The following is a 26,244-nucleotide window of genomic DNA, read 5'->3' as shown; positions in this document are numbered from 1 at the left end:
CCAAATTAGCATGGCTTGATTGGAATTGCAGTTAGCGATAGAAGGTTTTAGTACAGAAATGTGAAAGTTTATCAGTTTTGCTGTGTGGTGCTGGAAAGTTTCTACCAAGTTCATGTTCTTTTAAAATTTCAAGGTTTGGTGTGTTTTCCTTTATTTAAGGCAACAGCAGAAGCCAACAACCTTGCCGCAGTAGCTGGAGCAAAGGATGCCTACAACAAAGGAATGGAGCAGGTATAGTAGTTATTGCATTAAAATATCTGTATCCTACTCTGTAAGCAAGATCCGACTTCAAGAACATAACTTTATGCTCAAGTTATGTGACTCTTTCGCGACATTGCTTTTGTTATTGAATTGTAACATTGTGCAATTGGATTTGGAACCAAATGTGCTGTGTGCAGTGGTACAGCCTGCACAACTCTGCTTTGAATTGAATATGGCCATTCCTCATCAGACAAAGATGTCCAACTGTTTCTATAGGGGAACATAATGTATGCGTGAGATCCCAACTTACAAATTCTCTGGGTGGTTCGCAATAAACTCAATTTAAATGATATTAAACTTAAAGTAAAAAAAAGAACAATCTAAATGATATTATGCAACTTCATAATTAAAAGATTATAATTTGGTCAAAATCAAACTTTAATTTAAAAATTCAAGCTTTAACTTGGTGTTAGAATGAAACCATCAGAACTTTTTGGACATCCAAAATTTTAATTGCATGAATACCATTCAGGTTTGATTGAAAACCCGATTCTTTCCTCTTAGATTGCTTACATTTTGAATAATGGTGATGAATACAAAATTAGTCATAGTTAAAAATAGCCAAGGAAGGGGAAGATGGGTGAATACATCTATCGGGGTGAGGGCTGATAGGAAAGCGTGTGCTTCTGCAGCTGACCTACCACTTATTGTTAATGATTATATCTGCTGCATGCCTAAGATAAATTACTTAGCTAACAGGCTAAAGGGACCTTGACTAACTATATCAGTGCTAAATATAAAGGTGATATGAAATGAACACATGCCCTTTGGTTGCCCTTGCTCCACATGTGCCCATCAGATTTAGCTGCAAGCGCGTTTTCTTTCTGGAAGCAGATTTGCCTTTTTAAGGCATGGGAAATTGAACTTACCATATATACTTTATAAGCAGACCTGAATGTAAGCCGAGGTGCCTAATTTTACCACAAAAAACTGGGAAAACATATTGACTCGAGTATAAGCCGAGGGTGGGAAATACAGCAGTTATTGGCAAATTTCAAAATAAAAATAGATACCAATAAAATTACATTAATTGAGGCATCAGGAGATTAAATGCTATAGATGCAGGTGAAACGTCAGGAGAAAATGCCTCTAGAACATGGCCATATAGCCTGGAAAAATCTACAACAACCCAGTAGATTAAATGTTTTTGAATATTTACATAAAAGTGTAATTTAAGATAAGTCTGTCCAACTCTGATTAAACCATTATTCTAACCTCCTTCAATGTAAATGTGCTTACGTATCCTTCCAATAATAATAGAGTAATATAAGAAATGTAATAAAAATAATAATAGAGTAAAATAATGGAAATGTAAAAATAATAATAATAGTGTAAAATAATAACTGTAATAAAATAATAGTAATAGTAGAGTAAAATAATGGAACTATAATAAATAAGAGTAAAATCATAAATGTAATAATAATAACAACAACAACAACAACAACAGAGTAAAATGATAAATAATCTCATCTCAAGTATAAGCCAAGGGAGGCTTTTTCAGCCTTAAAAAGGGCTGAAAAACTTGGCTTATACTTGAGTATATATGGTATTTGAGTTTTATTTTAATTTATTGTACATTTATTGCACAAGGAATGGATTCTAAGTCTCTGACTTCAATTTTGTCACTACAGCTCTAGGTTTCATCTACACTGTAGGATCAATGCAGTTTGAAACCACTTTATTGCTATGGCTCAATGCTGTTGAATCACGGGAATTGAAGTTTGACAAAAAGTTTGCTGATGTCACATCAAACCACAGCACATCGAGCCACAGCAATTAATGTGATGCCAAACTGCATTAATTCCATTAATTGATGGTTTTTAACTGATATTTTTAGTGCTGTTTTATTTTAATGTTTGCATTTTTGTGTATTTTAAATTATATGCTAATGCTTCAATGTCAAGCCACTTTTGAGTTCCCTTTGGGGAGGTAAAGTGGGGTATAAACAACAACAACAATAACAATATAAATGCACCCTTAGATTGAGAGGTAATAACTGACTCAAGGCTGATAAGTATTTTTGGTGATTGTGAGGATTTGAACTTTGACCTCCTAGTGCTAGCTAGTACTGTTCTGGGTTCTTTTAGTGCTGCCTAACACCTGTAGCAGTTCGACCTTTACTCATTCACTTCCATAAGCCATTGTGTCAATTCTGCTTTGTCTTTACAGGTTTGTGGTGGAGATAAGCCTTACATTGCTCCCGCAGACTTGGAGCACAAGCATCACGACCTGAAAGGACTGGCTATAAAGCAGTTCCGTTCAGTGAAGAAGATGGGAGGCGAAGAGTTCTGTCGCCGGTACCAAGACCAACTTGAAGAGGAGCTAGATGAAGTCTATGCAAACTTTGTGAAGCACAACGACGGCAAAAACATCTTCTATGCTGCCCGTACTCCTGCCACTCTTTTTGCCGTCATGTTTGCCATGTATATAATCTCAGGACTGACCGGCTTCCTGGGCATGAACTCCATAGCCACCCTGTGCAACCTCCTGATGGGGTTAGCGCTGGTCTCCCTTTGTACTTGGGCATATGTTAAATACTCTGGGGAATTCAGAGAAGTTGGAACTCTCATTGATCAGATGGCTGAAGTACTATGGGAACAGGTTGGTATCTCCTTCTCTAAGAGAGTTTACATTTTTGAGGAAACTTGCCAGCTTATCTTTTGGGGTACATAGTTGGTATGAATGGAACGAGAACTACAGAAGTACAAACCTGTGAATATAGCTGCTCAAGTCAATAATCCAGGACATCTTCAAGTGTCTCAGTGCTTAATCCTATACCAGATTTTGAAAACTCATAAGTCAGAAATATGCAGTAATATAGTAGAGGTTTGGTTTTAATGTTTCCAAAGGTAAGTCAGATGGAAAGGCTTTTCTGTTCCAAATCTTAATCATAAACGTTATGGTGTTAATCATGATGCTGAATTGAAAGATGATTGGGCCAAGCACCTGTTGAAGGATTGGATTTATTTAGCATAGTCTGTTTATGATTGGCAGAATGCAGAAGGTCTTTGCATATAGAACACATATATTTTCTTATAGAATACTATTATACTGAATCTGGAAACAGTCCCAAGTGTTCCTCCTTCACATGTAAAGTTCCTTCTAATGCTGTCCTGCTAAGGATCCTGCTGAAAGCAAAAGAGAATAGATAGTTTTCACCAGTTTCCCTAAAAGCTCCCAATACTTCCATGCACACTTGCAGAGAGTGTTGTGTTCCTCCAGAACACTCTGCTTTTCAAGGGCTGCAAAAGAAAGGGCAAATGAGGAAAAAGACCTATTCTCCCTGTCTTTCTCTGGCACAAGAGAATTGTGTGAGCAGATTTGTGATCACAGGAATTCTGTAGCTAATCCCATCAGTTCTTAATGATGTCGGTTGGAGATCTCCAGTTGAAATGATACGAAGCATTAATCCTAGAAAACTCAACCCTGTGCACTGTGTCAGAGATTTTTTAATAGAAGCTCCCATTATGGAGCGGAATAGCCAGGGAGTCAGTGGCTACTTAGTTGACACATACCAAAGGGCACTTGCAGTTCAAACAGGACTTCCTTATTCTTTGGTCAAGGTTCGATTTCCCCTTGACATTAAGTCTAGTTGTGTCCAATTCTGGGGAGTGGTGCTCATCTCCATTTCTAAGCCAAAGAGCCAGCGTTGTCCATAGACACCTTCTAGGTCATGTGGCCAGCATGATTGCATGGAGCATCATTACCTTCCCTACGAAGCGGTTCCTATTGATCTACTCACATTTGCATGTTTTCGAACTGCTAGGTTGGCAAAAGCTGGGGCTAAAAGCGGGAGCTCACCCTGCTCCCCAGATTTGAACTGTCGACCTTCTGGTCAGCAAGTTTAGCAGCTCAGCGGTCTAACCTGCACTGAGGGAACCTATTTTGGTCAAATGTTTACGTAAAAAGTCTAGTTGAATAAAACGAGATAGAAAACATTTCAAACTGCAGCATTCCCTTTTCGAGGTGCTGAAATAATTCATTAACAAGCAGATAAAGCTCTTCTGCAATTCTGTGTGTTTAATTATGCTTATGCTATTGAACTTCAGCTTTAATATAGAGTAGGCATGGGCAAACTGGGGCCCTCCAAGTGTTTTGGACTTCAACTCACACAATTCCTAACACCAAAACACCTGGAAGGCCCAAGGTTGACCATGCCTGAGATAGATCCACTGGCTGAATCCAGGCCACTGTGTCATTTTATGTGCCTGTGGGACTTCGGTACATTTATGTAGTCTTACAATTATAAACAGCCCTCTGAAAGCAGCCATAGAGCTGATGTGGCCTTCAGTGAAAATGTGTTTTATGCCTCTAGTCTATACCGTTCATGCCAGTAGTCAACCAACGTGTTAGTGGTTCCATATTTTTTTGATTGAGTCAGGGTGTATGTGGTGATACTAAGGGAAGCAAAGGCATCTTACTCAATGATCTCAAAGTGGAAGTTTTTATATCTCTGTTGGCTCGCACTGTGTAACTAAAAGAATATTCTTAGGCTGCCCCCTTCTGGCTGTCTGGAATTTGGCTGCCAGGAACATTTTGTACTGTACAGAAAAGCATTGCTGCACAATTGCAGACAAAAGCAAATAATAATAACAGTAATAACAACAGCAATAATTCAATATGAGGATTTAAAGATCGAACTGCAAAACCTCTGGCACAAGCCAGTAAAGGTGGTCCTAGTGTTGATCGGCACAATGAGTGCAGTGCCGAAAAACCTCGGCCTGCACTTAAACACAATCGGCACTGACAAAATTACCATCTGTCAGCTGCAAAAGGCCACCCTATTCAGATCTACACACATTATTCACCGATACATCACACAGTCCTAGACACTTGGAAAGTGTCCAACGTGTGATCCAATACAACAGCCAGCAAAGTGATCTTGTTTGCTGTGTACTAATCTTGTTGTGTTTCAAATAATAAGAACAAAACAGCAAACTTTATTTTTAGACTGCCCTATCTTCAGACTCAGGGTGGTTTACACATTATTACAAATATTAATAATAATGCCCGGCATATACCATAACATTACAGCAATAAACATAATCAAGAATAATAACAGCATTGTACTAATCAAATCAAATTAAATTTCAAAATAAAAACAAAACGACTAATGCTCTTGTCCAGGTCCTAACCCACTTGTTAGAAATGCTCTTGTCCAGGTCCTAACCTCCTTCTTGCTTTGCTACTGACCTTCTTTAAATCTTCCTGTCTATTCTTCCCTTTTCTGCTTCAGAGGAGTCCCAAGAAGGTGAGAATATCGATGGGGACTATCTTAAAATCCCGGCTATTTTTCGCCCCTGCTTTTTGCCAACTGCTTTTCTAACAACTTACTTCATGTTTTAGGTGTGTTCCAAATTCTTTGAAGTTCTTAGACGCCGAATGGTTCGCCGCGCGCATACCTCAGTGCAACGGCAGCGGCTCCCATCCAACAATAACAAGAAGAAAAATTAGCCAGTATTTTTACCTTTTCCTTTCTTTACCCGAAACGTTCACACTTAACATGTATAGACAGTCAGCAAGACCTTCTGGGCCATGTTGTTTAAATGCTCTAGAGACATCCGAGGTTTGATACAGCAAATACGACATCCAGTCTTCTAGGATTTGAGTTCAGTCAAATACTGTGTTGGAGGAAAGCACTGAATACTCTGTAAATTAATAACTATTCCGGTAGACAGAATCATCTTTTTTTTTCTCCATGCTGATGCACTTTTGATCCATTTCATCCTCCATGATTTCCATTTGTTTTTGTATGATTTCTCCTTTTTGTATTGTTTCCAACCTTTTTGAGTTGTTGCCATTTTCCTCATTCCTTTGTTTTGTGCATGTTTCGTGCTGCAGGTGATCAAACCTCTTGGGGATAATTTGATTGAGGATACCATGAGACAATCGGTTACAAACTCTATCAAAGCAGGCCTGACTGAACAGATGTCTCAGCATGCCAGGCTAAAGACAGACTGACAGTTCGCCTCCTCCTCCTCCTCTCGCCTGCCTGCCCGCCCGCCCATTTGTAGACTCGCTTGCTGTACAATGAGAACTCAATAAACCAAAGTTTACATTTGACTGTAGAGAAGTAGTTTAATCTTGACTGGCTTCCAACTTGCTGCCATTGTATTGGGGGAGGACAATGTGTGGGGAGGGAGGGGATGGGTGGGCTCAGGAAAATAAGTATACTGCTCGCAAGGCTTGCTCCTTGATGCAGTTTGGTGCCATGGAGACAGGGAAAGGGGGCTCTTTGTGACGGTTCTGGCGCTCTGTGTGCCCAGAGGGGAGATGGTGCGACCTCTTGTCTTATCAAAACATATCCACTGTAAAGGGTTTTCAGGGAAGTACTTACCAATCCTATACAAGGACATCTTTTTAACAGAATGTATGTAGCCACACTTGCGTCCCTATCTCTGAACACCATTGACATGAATCCGGTCGACCTATCGACAGTAGCAGTTGGCTGCGAAGTCATGTTTGAGCCACCACATTGACGCTCTTCCTTGCTTTACTGCCTTTTCTGCCAGTATTACCCAAATGCATGTCTATCGTTCACCACAAATTACATTTAGAGGTAACAGCTGTAACTAAGGAAGCTATCTTCAAGTGTACATTGTCTTGCCTTTTTAAAAATCTGGAGACTTTGTCCTACAAGGATATGCATATCGAGAAAGAGCCGTTCTTTTCTCTGCAGGTTTAGCCTTTATGTATATATAATATGCCATTAATCTTAACTGGGGGGAGAAGATCCATCCAAAAACAAAGACCGTTGCCTACAGCTACAAAAGCAATGAGTTAGGATTGTCTGTACAGTGTGTGTAGTTATTTTTTAAAGAAACCACAGGGCATGTATAAAATATAAATATATAAATACGATTTTGTATCAAAAAGTTTTGTAGTTTATGGCAAAACCTGGTTCTGTGATAGGCTCAGTACGGTCCCTGTAAAGGAATGTTTGTGGCTCATGTAAATGTGTGAATGCATCGAAACAATTTGGAGTTTTTTGATATATTTGTGATATTTACCTGCCTTGAGCACTGCAATCTCGCCCCATGGGAAATCAGTGGGAATGTTTGTTGTGAAACTTTGTCTTCAGTTGCATTTTAAAGTTATTTCCTGTAATTTATTTTCCGGTACATTATTAAAATCAATTGTGTATATATGAAATTAAACTCATGATTTTTATTCATAACTGCTGATGGAATTTACTGTATGAACCATAGCGGTTTGTGATTGTGAGACTTGGAAATGCGTTGCTTATTTTTCTTTGCAAGGCACGATGCTGTTAATGCTGAAGACTGTTCTGTGCTTCATCATCACGGAGCCTTCAAGGGAAATTCCTTGGAAACAATTCAGTTAAATATACTAAGGTACTGCTGAACTAATAACATTCTCCTGCAGGAGGTAGTGAACTTGTGCGGTTAATATAACAGCTCTGTTCGCCTCCTATCATCATTTTGGAAATGAAAGTAATGGAACTAGTTCTGGTTGTAGCAATGGTGGAAGGACATCTACAACAGAAGTAAATCCATATGTCTTTGAAAAAGGAGGTGTGAACATACCTTCAAAAGGTATGTTGAAGGTATGTTAGATCACTAATATGTGACTTTTGGGGATGGGGTTGCTGTACATTAGGCCTGGGCCAACTTGGGCCCTCCAAGTGTTTTGGACTTCAACTCCCACAATTCCTAACAGCCTCAGGCCCCTTCCTTTTCCCCCTCAGCCGCTTAAGAACCACTGGTTCTTATATAGGTGCAAGTAACAGTTTCCTTTCAATCAAACTTTACAGACAAGTGATTTAGTTTTCTTAAGATTGTAATTTAGAGATTCTCAACCTGTGGGTCCCCAGGTGTTTTGGCCTTCAACTCCCAGACACCCCAGCCAGTTTACCAGCTGTTGGTATTTTTGGGAGTTGAAGGCCAAAACCCACAGGTTGAGAACCACTCTAATTCAACATACAGTACTTTCACAAAAGTTTTTTTTTCATGTTAGGAGCAACTTGAAACTGCAAATCCCTTCTGGAATGAGATAATTGGCCGTCTGCAAGAATGTTGCCCAGGGGATGCCAGGTGTTTTACCATCTTGTGGGAGGCTTCTCTCATGCCCCTGCATGAGAAGCTGGAGCTGACAGACAGGAGCTGACCTCGCTCCCTGGATTCAAACCACCAACCTTTCGGTCAGCAGTCCTGTCAGCACAAGGGTTTAATCCATTGTGCCACCAGTTGAAAGGGGCTCCTTCCCTGTCTCCAGCATCTAAATGCCCTTAACCCCAATGATGATTCACTTGGTAAATGAGAAGAGACCAGAAAATCCAGCTTGCATATGCCAAGAAGTGCTTGTTTTGAAATATATCTTTGTTTTGAAATAGACATAGAATAGATGCAAAATTTATATGAAAATTTTATTGTTTAAATTGGGGGGGGGGGGAGGAGTGGCAAGTTGGATTGACAACACCTTATTTACAGAGATGCTACTTTACAGCTCCTGTCACACAAAATAAAAAAAATCAAAATAAAACAGCAATTCTCTACGTTGAGATAATTCCACAATGAGACTGTTCTTTTTATCACCCCCGCCAAGTACTTTTAGCTGCTCCCATAATTAGTTTCCATGAACGGATCCTTCAGTGAACGTTTTGTTCAAAAGTAGGAAGTTGACACTGAAGCAGATGCACATCTATACATTTGGGAGTTCTTAAAAGACAAGTATCAGTAAAAAAATCAGAATTAAAACAAAACTGGTCGCTGCTGTGTAATAAATCATAGGGAGGAGGATGCACTTTCTCTTCAGTCCATCTTGTTTCTTCAAATAAGATCAGCAACTAGATTGAAATTAAAAAAATACGAGAAATAGTTATTCAATGATATATAGGCAGCACTTCTTATGTCTAAATATAACAGTACTGTGTAAGATGCTTGATAGGGCTTACTGACTAAGAATGAAGAAAGAAATTACTTAATACCTTTTTGCTGTCCAGCTTGTATGTCCAATAGAAACGCTAGGCATGGGCAAACCTGGACCCTCTTGGGTGTTTTGGACGCCAACTCCCACCATTCCTAACAGCCTCAGGCCCTTTCCTTTTTCCCCTCAGCCGCTTAAGCGGCTGAGGGGAAAAAGGAAGGGGCCTGAGGCTGTTAGGAATGGTGGGAGTTGGCGTCCAAAACACCTAGAGGGTCCAGGTTTGCCCATGCCTGCTATAGAGCAAATATATTCAAATGCATTCACTTCTTTTCTGCAGAATTCTTAGCTACCCTGTGTGAACAAGACAGGCATTGTGATACTCACCATTCATGGGCATTTCATCAATTTGGGTGGAATAGTACTGTTCAATGTCTCGCAAAATACGAATGTCGTCGTTCTTCACAAAGTTGATGGCGACACCTTTTCGGCCATAGCGGCCTGATCTACCAATCCTGGTGGGAAAACAGCGTGTTTAGGATGAAGTGTACACACGCACCAATCATGACATCACAAATCTATTCAAGGCAGCAAGATAGAACATTTCTGCAGCTCCAATCATACCTAGCCATACTTTGAATACAACAACATAACATTCTTCTGAGTAATAATGAGACTTTACTTGTAGCCTGCCCTACCTCAGGGTGGTTTCCATCAAAAGTGTCAAACATTCAATGCCATGAAAACAGACAAACCACAACGAAAGATCTGCATTAGTCATGTAACGACACAAAGATTTTCGGCATTTGATTTAGGAGCCATTTCTCTGAGATAATCTCCAAAAGTGTCCAGAAACATTTTCACTCTCCAACTTCAACCTTGGTAGGGAAAACAACCAGGTACACTATATACTTCAGCAGGGGTCCTCAAACTAAGGCCCAGGGGCCGGATATGGCCCCCCAAGGTCATTTACCCAGCCCTCGCTTAGGGTCAACCTAAGTCTGAAATGACCTGAAAGCACACAACAACAGTCACAACAACAACAATCCTACATCATCAGCCAAAAGCAGGCCCACACTTCCCATTTAAATACTAATACGTTTGCATTTGTTAAAATTTTTCATTTTAATTATTGTATTGTTTTTAGGTGTTTTTTGCACTACAAATAAGATATGTGTAGTGTGCATAGGAATTCATTTTTTTCCTTCAAATTATAATCCGGCTCTCCAACAGTTTGAGGGACTATAACCTGGCCCTCTGTTTAAAAAGTTTGAGGACCCCTGTACTGACCCCAATATAAACCGACTCGAGTATAAGCCAGTGGTGGAAAATGCAGCAGCTACTGGTGAATTTCAAATAAAAATAGATACCAATAAAATTAAATTAATTGAGGCATCAGTAGATTAAATGTTATTGAATGTTTACATAAAACTGTCATTTAAGATAAGGCTGTCCAACTCTGATGAAACCATTATTCTAATCTTCAATGTAAATGTGCTTATGTATCCTTCTAATAATAACAGAGTAAAATAATAAATACATAAAAATCATAATAGAGTAAAATAATGAAAATGTAGTAACAGCAAAAATAGAGTAAAAAATGTAATAGAGTAAAATAATAAAAATAAGAGTAAAATAATATAAATAATAGTAAATAGAGTAAAATAATTAATGTAATAATAAAGTATAATAAATAATAATAAATATTATATAAATGTAATAATAGAGTAAAATAATAAATGTAATAAAAATAGTAATAGTAAAATAATAAATAATTTTGACTTTGAGTATAAGCCGAATGGGGCTTTTTCAGCCTAAAAAGGGGGCTGAAAAAATAGGCTTATACTCAAATATCTACGGTACTTACCTGTGTATATACAATTCTCTGTTGTTAGGCAAGTCATAGTTAATGATTAGGGAAACCTGAGGTACGTCCAAGCCTCTGGCCCAAACATCTGTAGAAATAAGGACACGGCTGCAAAAAAAGTAAGAAAAAGAAAAGAGGTCACTGGACTGTGAGATTCTTTGAAACCACTTCACAATGAAAGCAAGTGAAATAGGTTTTCTATAGTATGAGAGAGAGAAAGAAAAACCTCCAGCCATTAAATAGATAAAGGAGGACATGACTGGCCTTTGGAGCAGGATTGCTGGGGAAAAAATGTCAAGGATTGGTCACCACCTCTTTTTTTGCATATTTTTATTAAGTTTTCAAAATACAACAGTTTAAACACATCACATGTAAAAGATAGAGAGTAAATTAATAAGGTAAGATTGGTCACCTTCTTGATCAATGAACATAAAAGGGCACATGTGCAGGCAGTTCCAGATTACACATACACAAATTATCATCCAAAATCCAGCCTAAGACATTCCCATGCAGAATTTGTAGGGAAGGATTATGGGATGTTGAACAATCTGAACAACTTGCCTGTAAGTGCTAAGATAGTTCTGCAATACAGTGCAAGAAGTATCAGAAATGTGTTGTCGGCTTTGATGGCCAGAATCACTGGGTTGCTGTGAGTTTTCAGGGCTGTGTGGCCATGTTCCAAAAGCATGATGTTTTGCCCACATCTATGGCAGGCATCCTCAGGTGGCCAATAGGCAACATTCACACTTGCCTCCAACAGACAAGAGTTCTTTCTCCCACCCTGGACATTCCAGATATATAAACCTCACTTGCCTAGTTTCCAACAGACCCCACAACCTCTGAGGATGCCTCCCATAGATGTGGGCGAAACGTCAGGAGGGAATGCTTCTGGAACATGGCCAAAAGGCCTTGAAAGCTCACAGCAACCCAGAATCAGAAATACAGTTCTCTGAGCAATTCCCCAGGAAGTGGAAATAAAACAACTCTCTGTTATTAGGAAAGCTAGGGCATACCTGCATCGCAGCAAAGGGAAAGTTGTCTTACCTCGCCCCAGATCTGAACTCTTTCATGATGGACTCCCTTTCTTTCTGAGGCATGTCTCCATGCATGGATGAAACAGTGAAGTTGGCTTCCCTCATCTTCTCTGTCAGCCAGTCAACCTGAGCCAGAAAGCAGCTGGAGTTACTTCAAGACTAAAACAGGGCTAATTCAGAAAGTTAACTCTCTCTAGAGCAGACATGGGCAAACTTTGGCCTTCCAGGTGTTTTGGACTTCAACTCCCACAATTTCTAACAGCTGGTAGGCTGTTAGGAATTGTGGGAGTTGGAGTCCAAAACACCTGGAAGGCCAAAAGTTTGCCTGTGCCTGCAAGTCTAGAGTGAGTTCTGTGTTCAAGGTCTGCTCACAACCTGATTGGATCACAAAGTGTGACTTGCTCACATACCTTCCTCTTCGTGTTGCAGAAGATGACTGCCTGTGTGATAGTGAGGGTGTCGTACAGGTCACACAAGGTATCAAACTTCCATTCTTCTCTCTCTACAGCCACAAAGAACTGTTTGATCCCTTCCAGAGTCAATTCATCACTGGGGAAAGGAAGAAAACATTTCACAGTTGACTTTACTGCTGTTTAGTATTTTGAGTCTTTTACGCCACTTTTTAACTATGCTCCTAGAATAACTTTAAAAGGTCAATAAGACAGGATTGTTTTGTAATTTAATCAGTGTGGTCATGCATTAGAAACTATGAAGACAGAAAGGAACATCAACAAGGGGAATTAAGGAAAGCCACTCACCGTTTCACCAGGATGCGGATGGGGTCCGTCATGAATTTGTTGGTCATCTCCAAGATCTCATGTGGCAAAGTAGCGCTAATCAAAACTACTTGTGTTGCTGGTGGAAGGTATCTGTACACATCATAAATCTGTTCTTTGAAACCTAAAGACACCAAACAACATAGACAGAAAAGAAGAGTGGTTTTGTAATTTGCTGATCTAAAAATAGCAGGAAAACGTTGGTCAGAAGAAACAATTTACTACAAAATGTAATACAGATTTCTTTCATTTACAGCTATTGCAATAAATGGCCTTAGTTGTTCAATACAGTTTGGATTTCCAAAAAAGGCAGCTGACCTCCTTCACCCACCCAAACACCTAGCAGTAATTTTGTGTACTTTCAACACAGACTGTTTTAATTCTGGAAGCTGCAGTTTTCTTACTTTCAAAGTAGAAGCCAACTTCCATTATCTCTTTACTTTTCCTACCAAAGAATGCAAGGTGTGTGTGTGTGTATACAGTTGTATACATACACAACTGCTAAATGTGGTGAATGCATTTCACTGCCACCTCTCAAAAACTTATTTGCTGCCCTACCAAAAATTTGCAAATATAAAGGTATTTTTACTGTATTGTCAAAGGCTTTCATGGCCGGAATCACTGGGTTGTTGTATGTTTTCTGGCCTGTATGGCCATGTTTCAGAAGCATTCTCTCCTGTCATTTTGCCTGCAGGCATCCTCAGAGGTTGTGAGGCCTGTTGGAAACTAGGCAAGTTTCCATAAAAAATGAACAAAATCTGGCTAACAGTATTAAAAACTCTAAAATCAGGACAGTAAAGTTACAGGCAAAATGGGTGAAGAGAATGCTTCTGGAACATGGTCATATTTTTACTGTTTTTGCAACAAAATCTACTAACAGATATCCTAATAAAGGGCAAAACATGATTTCCTGCAAAATAGTCTTCGGTAACTGTTATGAGGCACCAGAAAAATCTTCAAGTATGGCACATCACAAATAACAAGGATATTCTGGAAAGTACTTTACTTCACCCAAACACACTTATATAAATCTAAGTGTAAGAGTTTTTTTCTGATCTGTCCAATAGGCCATTAGTTATTTTAGAACAAGATTAGGAAGCCTCTGGCTGCAACATCACAATGTTTTTAATGCATCAGCCCCTATATTATAAGGTAACACTTCAGGACTATAAGCATCCCTTACCTTTATTGAGCATCTCATCAGCTTCATCCAAAACCAACATTTTAATAGCACGAGTCCTCAGACTTCTGCGGCGAATCATATCTGAAAGATTTCAGGATTGTGTCAAGAAATAGTCACCAACAGATTCTTATGAGCAGGATGTACACGTGAGCCAGAAGGAATGGTAGCTGGGACAAAAATGCTAGCACAGCTTTTCTAGATTAAGGTGGCCTTATTGTTCACATGTGGACTGATACTGAGAGAAACTGTTCTGGAGGGTAGATGTGGCCTGCATGTCTACCTGCTGGCTATCCCTGTTCAAAAGAACAAAGCATAGCTTGGTTCAGACCACTGTTTTCCTGAACACAAATGGGGATCCCTTAGTTCAATGTAGGGGTCACATTTGGCAGCAGTAAAAAGTTTCTGAACTCCAAAAGTATTTACACGAATGTGTTAGCAACAATGTACATTGTTTATAGTGGAGTCTGCAGAAAATGCTTAAGCTGTACTTCTTAAAAAGGAAAATCTTCCTGTTTAGCAGTCCTTGCAAATTCTGATTCATTATCATTACTTGATTTGTATATCTATTTAATATGCCTATATATCTGAGGTTGCATTAAAAAAAAGTCTGGTGGAAAGGTGTCACAAATGGACCTGGTCTAGACAGTAGAACAGGATACTGAAATGTATTGTAAGCATGAAACAAACAAATTAACTCTTGGTTTTAACCATATTCTCACCAAATACACGTCCTGGTGTGCCGGCAACAACATGCTGCCCATAATCCAGCTTCCTGATGTCTTCACCCACATTGGTCCCACCAATACAGGCATGGCACTGGACATTCATGTAATCACCAAGAGCCAGAAGCCCCTGCAAGAACAAAAGCTTAAGAACTTAAGAGGATTTAAGGGTTCCAATTAATCTGATGTATAACTAAACTTAAGAATCCTAGTAAGACCAATGACATCTGCAAGTGTGAAAGGCTGAAGATAGAAATATTCCCACATATGAATACATGTTCCCTTTATAATTCAGTCTATGACTTCTTGTCATCCCAAGTGCTCCTATCATCTTGAATAGATAAGTTGCTAGACAATGGAATCTGAGATTTATTGGATTTATTTCCCAATGGAATCCAACGTGGTATATGAAGTTCCTAGGGAGTCTATTGTTGTTTACATAACACCACAAAACGTACATGGGGCTATACAATACAATAAGTGAAAGCAATGGGTCTTGCTAAATATGTGTGTCAATTCCATACACACACAAAGAGAAGGCACAATAACAAGTTACAACATGTCATGTAGGCAAATAAGTTTTCCCAATTTAAATCTGGAAGACCACTGGTATTGTACTGCATTATCACAGGATGTCTAAGCCCTGCACCACTGGGGAAATTAAACTGTTTAGCCGGTATTGCACCCCCCAACATCCGCCGGGAAGTAGCAGCCAATAATGAAAGGACAAGGCAGTGATATATCTGGCCCATCCTCTGCTCAGATATCAACCAGCATCCCAACACCTGAAATCAAGAAATAGTTTTCTAAAATCTATAGAGCAGTGGTTATCAACCTAGGGTCCCCAGATGTTTTTGGCCTTCAACTCCCAGAAATCCTAACAGCTGGTAAACTGGGAGTTGTAGGCCAAAAACCACTGCTATAAAGATACTTGCAGGAACACCTCAGTAAGCAAGAGTCCAAAAGTGGCAGGTTAACACCCGGAACTCAAGCCATGGCTGATCCTGAATGAGAGACTCCCTCCTGGGCACACAGAAGACTGGGTGACTTGGAAGGCGCTGAACAGACTGCGCTCTGGCACCAGAAGATGCAGAGCAAACCTTGAGAAGTGTGGAGAAGATCAAACCACAAACCACCTATTATAATGCAACCTGAGCCCTTCCACATGCACCCTCCTTATAGCAAAACCAGAGGCACTCCAAGTGGCCAGCTACTGGTCAAAGGACATTTAATATAATGCCAAGTTTTAAAACGTTGTGTTTTTAAATATATTAAAACTGTAATCTTGGTTTGCTTCTGATACGATAAATACTTTAATTGTTCTATACATGCAATGATATGTTGTTAAAGTGGTGGTACAAATGCCTAGGTAAAAGCCCTAAGAGGGCTTCCATCTATGGAGCACCAAGACTTCATTCAATTCAGCAGTACAGGTTGTAACTAGACAACTGCTGACATGACCAAGCTGGCTTAACAGAGAAAAAACAGTATTATCACAGGTGCCTTAACAAATTGCCATATTCCATTTTTACACTTTATTGTCTTGCATAACTCACTTACCTTCTGAATCTGCACTGCCAATTCCCTAGTAGGTGCCAAAATCAATGCCTGGGTTTCACGAACCTGATTGAAACAATGAGAAAAAGTAAATGTAGTGAACCCACTTCTTCTGTTCCATTAAATGAGCATTACATGTCAGAAGTTTTTCATCTTCGTTTTGTTCATTAGGGGGAGGAAGCACGTTTATTTTGGGCAAATAGAATTGATTTTGACATTAAATGTGATCCAACACTATTTGAATTGAAAATAATGTTTTTTAATCCAAAATATATTACCTGGATGTCCAGACACTGTAGGACAGATATAGAAAATGTAGCAGTTTTGCCTGTTCCTGATTGTGATCTGGAAAGAAAAAATAATAATATTATAATATATTCTCCCCAACCCAACAACTAGTAAGTTTTCTAACAGATAACCAACCATCAGGGTTGGTAATTCTATCTGACACCCAGCTACCTGATCTATTGATATGTGTTCAGTGTTCAAATATAAATTATGCCTTAAAAACATTTACAGGTGGGTTCCCCCATAAGATAGAAAGCTATTTGCAATGAATAATATGCCACAGTAAAAACTAGAACTCCATAATCTAGAACAGTCAGTATAAAAGCTATCTTGAATATGCAGAACTTTAATTTAAACAGATTGTTTGGCTACAATAAGCATAACAGAGCTTGTTCTTATACATAGATGGGACTCAATTTCGACAACAGTAATTAAACTTGATACTTAATTAGATAACAAATGTATCAGATTTAAAGTCATTTAATGAGACTAAACTTCTTTAATAGGATGAGGATTATGCCCCCCTCGGCTTATACTCAAGACAAAGTTATTTATTATTTTACTGGCTTATTATTAATGTATTTATTATTTTTCTCTATTTATTAATACTACACCAACATTACATTATTTTATTACATTTCTTATTTTACTCTATTATTACTGTTATTATTACATTTTCATTATTTTACATCATCATCATCATTATTATTGGAAGGATAAGTAAGCACATTTACATCAAAGAAGGTTTAATAACAGTTTAGTCAGAGTGGGACAGTCTTATCTTAAATTACAGTTTTATGTAAATATTCAAAAACCTTTAACCTACTGATGCCTCAATTAATGTAATGTTATTGTTATCTTTTTTTTTTTTTTTAATTTACCAGTAGTTGCTGCATTTCCCATCCTCGGCTTATACTCGAGTCAATATGTTTTCCCAGTCTTTTGTGGTAAAATTTATTATTATTTATTTATTTGCGACATTTATAGCCCGCCTTTCTCAACCATACGGCGACTCAAGGCCATATGGTTGAGGAAGGCAGGCTATAAATGTTGTAAATAAATAAATAAATAATGAAATAAAATTAGATGCCTCAGCTTATATTCGGGTCAGCTTATACTCGAGTATATATGGGTATACTAAAAATATTTTCTACATTAGTACTTGTTTCACATGGGATGGCTCTTTCAGTGAATTGTATGACACTTTCCTAAATATGATGAACATTATTTCAGTAATCCTCCCAAGAATTATGTAAAGTATATTGGTAGCTCATTATTCTGCATTAAAGATGGGGGACTAAGAGTATTTTCGTTCTAATTAATTCATGGCTAAAAATAACATTTTAACAGTGAACTTGGGGGGTTAATTTAGGCTTTTATAGTACAGTATTTATACGTCTTTTCAGAAGCAGCTCCCACTGAGCTCAATGAGATATATTCCTTTGTCATTATATTTATTTATTTACTGTATTTGTATACCACCCTTCTCAGCCCTCAGGCAACTCATATATATAGGATTACTTCCACAATCATGACATTGAAATAGTTCTCGAAACTGAAACTTCTACAAATAAAACCTATGTTTAACAATCAAATTTAAGTTATGGTCTACTTTGGAGAGTATAATAAAACTGTACAAGTTAATAATATACAAACACGTGGTATCATCCGCTGTGTCTCAAGCATCTGCAGTTGTACAATGTAGAATTAAAAGGTCTATGATTTTCCTCTGAACTCTTCGCAAACTAAGATACTGATGTCTAGCCTTCAAATACTTTCTAAAAAGAGACAGTACAGGTATAAATTAAGACACATCCTAACAACTGGCTGTTAGGAATTGCGGGAGTTGAAGTAAATCCAAAAAGAGACCCTGTACCTCTAAATCCCAGCAAATGTGGTCAACTGACTGCACAGAAATAATACAATTGTAATAATACAAAAAATAAACAGCAACCCAGGTAGGTCAAGGTGGTTATTTAAAATCTAAATAGCAAAAAGGCAGATAAGGTTTTAGAGTGGAATGGATCTACACTGTGGAATGAATGCAGTTTGATACCACTTTAACCCTCATAGTTCAAAGCTGATATTTGATTTGATCCCTCTGATTTTTAGTTCACGAAAAAGGCAGCTTTGTTGATATTGATTTAAATATTTACATTTAGCTTTGTTATTTGAACTAATTATGCCAATTACAAAAAAATCAACTAGAAATTCAAAAATCACAAGAAAAAAAATCTTGTCCTGCAGGTGAGGAGAAAAGGCTTAAGTTTTCGGTTCTTGTGTGAAAAGCAAGGGCATTCCTGCTGTGGAAAGAATATGCATTCTCATCAAGGATTATCAGTCTATACAAAGTGCTGACTTACTTGATTACCCATGGCTTTAATGGGGATACTGTAGCTGGAAATAGAACTATATTTCTTCATTTCTAAGACCTGCTTCTCCTCTTGTATAAACATCTCTAAAACTGTGGTGTTTCTTACAATGGTTGGGATTATATATTATATATATATATATATATATATATATATATAGTTGGGTGAAAATGGTGGTACTGAAATTAGTGTGCATCTTAGACTCAATGGTGTCATAGAATAAAAGGAATATTGCAAGTTAATTTAGATCTGTGGCTAAATGTGACTGTGATTTCATGTCATATAATAAAAGATTCAACATAAACAGATACAATGGTTGACAAGAAGATACATTCACTGTCACATTTTACACTAAACAAGGACCACTGAACTGAGGTGGATTTAATCTGACAAATTTGCTGTAGTCATTGGCATCAAAGGTGTAAAACACAACATCAAGAATCGTTTACTTTCTTATAGTCAATATGGCAATATTCCAAAGTGACCTCATTTTACTTCCATATACATTACTTGTCCATGGTGGTTCACATTCTCATTACATCCAAGATAGACTACTGCAACGCGCTCTACATGGGGTTGCCTTTGAACGCGATTCGGAAGCTTCAAACAGTCCAATGAGAGGCAGCCAGGTTAATAACTGGGGTGGCATACAGGGAGCACACAACTCCCATGTTACATCAGCTCCACTGGCTGCCCGTTTGCTACTGGGACAATTCAAAGTGCTGGCTTTAGCCTATAAAGCCCTAAATGGCCCTGGCCCAGTTTACCTGTCTGAACAGATCTCCCTTTATGAACCACTGCAGAAACTAAGATCTTCTGGGGAGGCCCTGCTCTTGGTCCCGCCACCACCAAAGGCATGTTTGGTAGGGACAAGAGTCAGGGCCTTCTCAGTGATTGCCCCCCAGTTATGGAACTCCCTTCCTGGCAATATTAGATCAGCCCCCTCCCTCCTGTCCTTTAGAAGGATTGTGAAGACTTGGCTGTGGGACCAAGCCTTTGGGGCAGTGAAATGAGGCAAAATGGTGTCCTGAGATGGTTTTTAAGCAACTTTTAATCTGAATATAAGTGACTTTAATGTTTGTATATATTTATGGTTTTATATCCCAGCATTGAATATTTGCCGTATATATGTTGTGCTCTGCTCTGAGTCCCCTGCGACGTGAGAAGGGCGGAATATAAATGTTTAAATAATTAAATAATCTGTACTTACTGTGCAATTACGTCTCTTCCTTTAATGATCTGTTTGATTGCTCTCTGCTGGATAGCTGAAGGTTTCTCAAAGCCTAGAAAAGCCATTTAAAATTCATTTAGCATCCCTTTCCACTTACAGATCAAACCCCAAAACATGAACATTTATGACATTTATATGCCGCCCTACTGTAATATAGCAATACTAATATATTAAATATAATAGTTACTACTGATAATATATAATAATATATAACGGTAGACTGTGTTATTGTTGTTATGTTTGTATAGATGGTTATAATGCGAGACAGAATGAGAATCTTGTCCCTCCCGGCTCACCGTAGGCGTAGATGCCTCGGAGGAGGTCCTCGCGCAGGCCCATGGTGTCGAAGGTGGGGGTGACGTCCACCTCTTCGCTGGTCTCGAACTCCACCTTCGTCATGTCTTCCTCCTTCAGCAGCCGCTTCCGAGCAGAGCCCGCCGTACCTCCCGTCGTCCCCGACATCCTTCCCGGCCGAGTCGTGCCTCCCGCCGCTTCCCTGCACGCGTTTCTCCCTCAGAGGCTCCGAAGGCCGCGCGTGAGAACGTGAGGAGATCCGCAACACCGCCGGCTAGGCCGCAACTGAACCGCGCATGCGCCCTCAGCTCTACTCCATGACGTAGATGGTGACGCACGACGTAAAACATACGTCCACCCAATGTTCGCTCCTTTCCAGAGAGTCCCAACAGACGCTAAAGAGACGAGAAGTTTACGCATGCGCTCCAACGCTCAGCCTCAAACAATCACTTACGCATGCGCTCTAACCCTTCCTCACCCTGTCTCAATGACGTCAGCAAACGTTCACTCCTCCCAATAGAGTCAGTAACGGGACTAGGCTTCACGCATGCGCGTTAATGCTTCTATCTGATTTAGCAACGCTCGCGCTTTGTAAAAAATAAAAGAGACACTTGCGCATGCGCATTAACGCTTTCTCAGTGACGCTCGCCCTAAAAGACGCTTAGCGACGTTCGCTTCCGCCCATAGAGATATAACTTATAGAGTCACAACAAGGAGGGATTCTTTTGTCTGGGACTTCATCTCCCAGAATTCCTGAGTGTTGGCCACGATGTGGGAGACTTCTGGGAGTTGAAGTCCGAAGTTTGCCCTTCCTCACCCTGTCTCCATGACGTCAGCAAACGTTCACTCCTCCCAATAGAGTCAGTAACGGGACTAGACTTCACGCATGCGCGTTAATGCTTCCATCTCTGATTTTGCAACGTTCGCGCTTTGTAAAGGTTATAGATACAGGAGACAGTTGCGCGTGCGCAGTAAAGCTTTCTCAGTGACTCTCGCCCTAAACATACGCTTACCGACGTTCGCTTCTGCCCATAGAGATATGTTTTTGATAAGAGTCACAACAAGCAGGGATTCTTTTGTCTGAGACTTCATCTCCCAGAATTCCTGGGTGTTGGCCACGATGTGAGAGCCTTCTGGGAGTTGAAGTCCGAAGTTTGCCTTTGCCTATCTCTGGGGCTGAGAGAGTGTGACTTGGATTTCTGTGGCTAAGCTAGGATTCGAACTCACATCTCCAGAGTCAGGGTGAGAACAAGCCCTATGAGGAGCGGCTTAAGGAGCTGGGCATGTTTAGCCTGAAGAAGAGAAGGCTGAGAGGAGATATGATAGCCATGTATAAATATGTGAGAGGAAGCCACAGGGAGGAGGGAACAAGCTTGTTTTCTGCTTCCTTGGAGAATAGGACGCGGAACAATGGCTTCAAACTACAAGAGAGGAGATTCCATCTGAACACGAGGAAGAATTTCCTGACTGTGAGAGCCGTTCAGCAGTGGAACTCTCTGCCCCAGAGTGTGGTGGAGGCTCCTTCTTTGGAAGCTTTTAAACAGAGGATGGATGGCCATCTGTCAGGGGTGATTTGAATGCAACATTCCTGCTTCTTGGCAGGGGGTTGGACTGGATGGCCCATGAGGTCTCTTCCAACTCTTGATTCTATGATTCTAGGGTCGAATCCTCAGATTATGAGAGCATGATCAGTGCTGTCCATCTACAACAGGCATGGGAGTTGTTTTGAACTTCAACTCCCACAGTTCCTAACAACCTCAGGCCCTTTCCTTTCCTTATGCCCAGTGTGGAACACATCCCATCACGTTAAAACAGTGGATGTGGCTCTTAAGGACACATGCCGCATTATCACAGGATGTCTACGCCCTACACCACTGGAGAAATTATACTGTTTAGAAGGGACAGAGAGTTTCATCTATGCTGACGATCATGCCATCACCACCCAAGCAGGGAGCTGTGAAATCGTTGAACAGAAGCTCTCCAAAGCTTTAGGTGGCCTTACTACCTATTACAGGGAAAACCAGCTGATTCCTAATCCATCTAAAATGCAGACATGTGCTTTTCACCTTAAGAACAGACAAGCATTTCGAGCTCTGAGGATTACCAGGGAAGGAATCCCACTGGAGCACTGCAGCACACCCAAATACCGGGATTGTGGCGCAGCTGGCTGAGTGTCAGCTGCATTAAAGATCACTCTGACCAAAAGGTCATGAGTTCGAAGCTAGCCCAGGTTGGAGTGGGTTTTCCAACCAATTGTGTGTAGCCTGTTGTCGACCTTTGCAACCCGAAAGACAGTTGTATCTGTCAAGTGGGAAAATTAGGTACCACATTAAAGTGTGGGGAGGCTAAATTAACTAATTTATGAGGCCATAAAGAAGACTCCAGCAAAGCATTCCAGCGGGGAAGCATGCGAGGAATGCGGAAGTACTTCATCAGTGTCGCAGATGGACAATGAAAGCGACAGCTCCCCTGGTGGCCAGAAAAAGTTAAATAGCCTCTGTGTATGTCTGTATATGTTTGTATGTCAAAAATTGGCAATGAATGTTTGCCATGTATGTGTACACTGTAATTCGCCCTGAGTCCCCTGCGGGGTGAGAAGGGCGGAATATAAAAGCTGTAAATAAATAAATAAATAATACCTGGGAGTCACTCTGGACCATTCTCTGACCTACAAGAAGCACTGCCTAGTTCCTGCTCATTCTATTGGTTCCCTTCTCTGCAATTGGTTATCTTACATGACATGGTCAGTGCAGTCAGGGAGGAGGGAGCAAGCTTGTTTTCTGCTTCCTTGGAGACTAGGACGCAGAACAATGGCTTCAAACTACAAGAAAGGAGATTCCATCTGAACATGAGGAAGAACTTCCTGACTGTGAGAGCCGTTCAGCAGTGGAACTCTCTGCCCCAGAGTGTGGTGGAGGCTCCTCCTTTGGAAGCTTTTAAACAGAGGCTGGATGGCCATCTGTCAGGGGTGCTTTGAATGCAGTATTCCTGCTTCTTGGCAGGGGGTTGGACTGGATGGCCCATGAGGTCTCTTCCAACTCTAGGATTCTATGATTCTATTTCTGAGCCTTTGTTGTTGTTGTTGTTGTTGTGGTTGTTGCTTTCCCCCTATTTTCCCAGCCTTGAAGTAAGATGCAAAGCACCTGATGGTGGGTATATTTACACTATAGAAAGAATACAGTTTGATACCATTTCAACTGCCCTGGCTCAATGCTATGGGATTGTGGGAATTGTAGTTTCACAAGGTCTCCAGCCTCCTCTGGCCAAGAGTGCTGGTGCCTTGCCAAACTACAGCTCCCATGATCCCATAGCCTTGAGCCAATGCAGGTCAAGAGGTGCCAAGCTGCATGCATTAATCCCACAGTGCAGCTGCAGCCAGGGACTCAAGAGGAAGAAGCAACAGCAGCCAATGCCAGGAGGAGGAGGAGGAAGGGAGGCAGGCAGGAGGAGGAGGGTGGTCTGAGGACGGGGGGCGGCCTGCTTAGCCCGGTCCAGCCCCGGGGAGGGGCCTCCACCCCTGGAGGGAGAAGCCCCGGCAAAGCACGCCGCTTTGGGCTTCGGAGGGACACAAAGGAGGCGGAGGAGAGCCTCTGGAGCAAGGCTTGGCTTCCCTTTCCCTGGAGATGCTGCTCCTGCTGCTGCAGTTTCTGCTCTGAGAGTCAAAGCAACAAGTGGGAGGAGGGCAGAGGTGAGTGCTGTGCTGGCTTTTGGGGTTCAGGGTTGCTCCTATGCAGGATATCTTGAAGATATCTCACTTCCACCTTGAGTATTGCGCTTGCTTTAGGGGTTCAGGGTTGCTCCTATTCAGGTAACCTATAGGACAGCCCACCTATAGGATATAATATAGAATGTCCCATTTTTACAAGAATATTGTGCTTGCTTTAGGGGTTCAGGGTTACTCCTATGCAGAATATCTTGAAGGTATCTCACTTCCACCTTGAGTATTGTACTTGCTTTGGGGGTTCAGGGTTGCTCCCATCCAGGTACCCTATAGGACAGCCCACCTATAGGATATAATATAGAATGTCCCATTTTTACAAGAATATTGTGCTTGCTTTAGGGGTTCAAGGTTACTCCTATGCAGGATATCTTGAAGATATCTCACTTTTATGTTGAGTATTGTATTGCTTTAGGGGTTCAGGGTTGCTCCTATTCAGGGGCCCTATAGGACACCTACCTATAGGATTTAGTATATAATATCCACCTTTAAAGGAATACTGTTCTTGTTTTAGGGGTCCAGGGTTACTCCTATGCAGGTGCCCTAAAGGACAGCCCACCTATATGATATAATATAGAATATCCTACTTTTACAAGAATACTGTGCTTGCTTTAGGGGTTCAGGCTTGCATCTATGCAGGGTCCTATAGGACAAACCACCTATAGGATATAGTATAAAATATCCCACCTTTACAAGAGTACTGTACTTGCTTTAGGAGTTCAGGTTGCTCCTATGCAGGATATTTTTAAGATGTCTCACTTCCACATTGAGTATTGTACTTACTTTAGGGGTTCAGGGTTGCTCCTATGCAGGGACTCTATAGGGCAGACCACCTATAGTATAGAATATCCCACCTTTACAAGAACATTGTGCTTGCTTTAGGGGTTCAGGGTTGCTCCTATGTAGGGGACCCTATAGGACAGACCACCTATAGTATAGAATATCCCACCTTTACAATAATACTGTGCTTACTTTAGGGGTCCAGGGTTGCTCCTATGCAGGGACCCTATAGAACGGCCCACATATAGGCTATTTTATAGAATATCCCACCATTACATAGGCTATTTTATAGAATATCCCACCATTACAAGAATACTGTGTTTGCTTTGGGGGTTCAGGGTTGCCCCACTGCAGAGACCTTATAGGACAGGCCACCTATAGGATATTTTATAGAATATCCCATCTTTACAAGAATACAGTGCTTGTTTTAGGGATCCAGAGTTGCTCCTATCCAGGGGCCCTATAGGACAGACCACCGATAGTATACAGTATAGAATATCCTACCTTTACAAGAATTCTGTTCTTGCTTTATGGGTCCAGGGTTGCTCCTATGCAAGGGCCATATAGGACAGACTACCTATAGGATATAGTATAGAATATTCCAGCTTTACAAGAATACTGTACTTGCTTTAGGGGTTCAGGGCTGCTCCTATGCAGGGGCCCTTTAAGATATAATAATAATAAGAAGAAGAAAAAGAAGTAAATGATGACGACTATGGAAAATGAAGAAGCAAAAATACTCAGGGATTTCGGAATCCAAACAGATAAACACCTGCCACATAACACATGAGATATGACAGTTGTGGAAAAAAACATATTTTTATCAGTACCAGGAGACAACAGAGTCGAGGACAAAGAGCTGGAAAAGATAATGAAATACAAGGAGTTACAACTTGAAATTGGATGACTATGTCAAAAGAAAACAGTGGTACCAATCTTAGTTGGTTTTCTTGAGGGCATTCCAAGAACCCCCCCCCCCCCAAAAAAAAAAAAAAAAAGCACTGGAAAGCACTTAATTTGGACAGAACTTCAATCCACATGCTGCAGAAGGCAACACTTCTCAGAACTGCGCACCTCTAATATTCTAGGCCTTTGGGAAAAGCCCGATATTCAGGGATGAATCTCAGACACTTGGACCTCATGTACATGTGTGCTGTGTTGTTATGTACATAGCAATAATAATAACAATAATATAATTTTATTTCTTACCCACCTCTCCACATGGCTCGAGGCAGGTCACAGCACAGTAAAAAAGCACACAAATACTACAAAATTTCT

The 26,244-nt window shown here is 40.4% G+C and overlaps 3 protein-coding genes across 6 annotated transcripts in view; 2 read left to right on the top strand and 1 right to left on the bottom strand.

Moving 5' to 3' along the window:
- ATL2 (atlastin GTPase 2) overlaps window positions 1-6,324 on the top strand; it is a 54,312-nt gene extending 47,988 nt beyond the window's left edge. Inside the window, exons 11-15 of one of the 4 annotated variants that reach the window (XM_060754526.2) lie at window positions 160-231; window positions 2,431-2,862; window positions 5,498-5,512; window positions 5,608-5,718; window positions 6,103-6,189. In XM_060754526.2, the coding sequence (XP_060610509.1) occupies window positions 160-231; window positions 2,431-2,862; window positions 5,498-5,512; window positions 5,608-5,715 (627 nt within the window). In that variant the 3' untranslated portion in view covers window positions 5,716-5,718; window positions 6,103-6,189. The other 3 variants (XM_060754528.2, XM_060754525.2, XM_060754527.2) reach the window with 3 other exon arrangements.
- Window positions 6,325-8,633: 2,309 nt separating this feature from the next.
- EIF4A3 (eukaryotic translation initiation factor 4A3) lies at window positions 8,634-20,832 on the bottom strand. The gene is made up of 12 exons (XM_060754529.2): window positions 20,471-20,832; window positions 20,154-20,226; window positions 16,562-16,628; window positions 16,287-16,349; window positions 14,724-14,856; window positions 14,005-14,085; window positions 12,804-12,945; window positions 12,456-12,594; window positions 12,056-12,171; window positions 11,012-11,119; window positions 9,532-9,659; window positions 8,634-9,067 (listed from the first exon to the last, which is right to left on the bottom strand). The coding sequence occupies exons 1-12, from the start codon at window positions 20,634-20,636 to the stop codon at window positions 9,051-9,053; spliced, it is 1,233 nt and encodes a 410-aa protein (XP_060610512.1). The 5' UTR covers window positions 20,637-20,832; the 3' UTR covers window positions 8,634-9,050.
- Window positions 20,833-23,899: 3,067 nt separating this feature from the next.
- Window positions 23,900-26,244, top strand: part of NINL (ninein like) — an 82,728-nt gene continuing 80,383 nt past the window's right edge. Inside the window, exon 1 of the mRNA XM_060754530.2 lies at window positions 23,900-24,156. The gene's annotated coding sequence lies outside the window, so the exon portion shown is untranslated. The remainder of the gene's footprint in view (window positions 24,157-26,244) is intronic.

The sequence above is a fragment of the Anolis sagrei genome, chromosome 1 (genome assembly GCF_037176765.1).
Source record: "Anolis sagrei isolate rAnoSag1 chromosome 1, rAnoSag1.mat, whole genome shotgun sequence".
Lineage (NCBI taxonomy): Eukaryota > Metazoa > Chordata > Lepidosauria > Squamata > Dactyloidae > Anolis > Anolis sagrei.
This window is presented reverse-complemented; position numbering and strand designations above follow the sequence as displayed.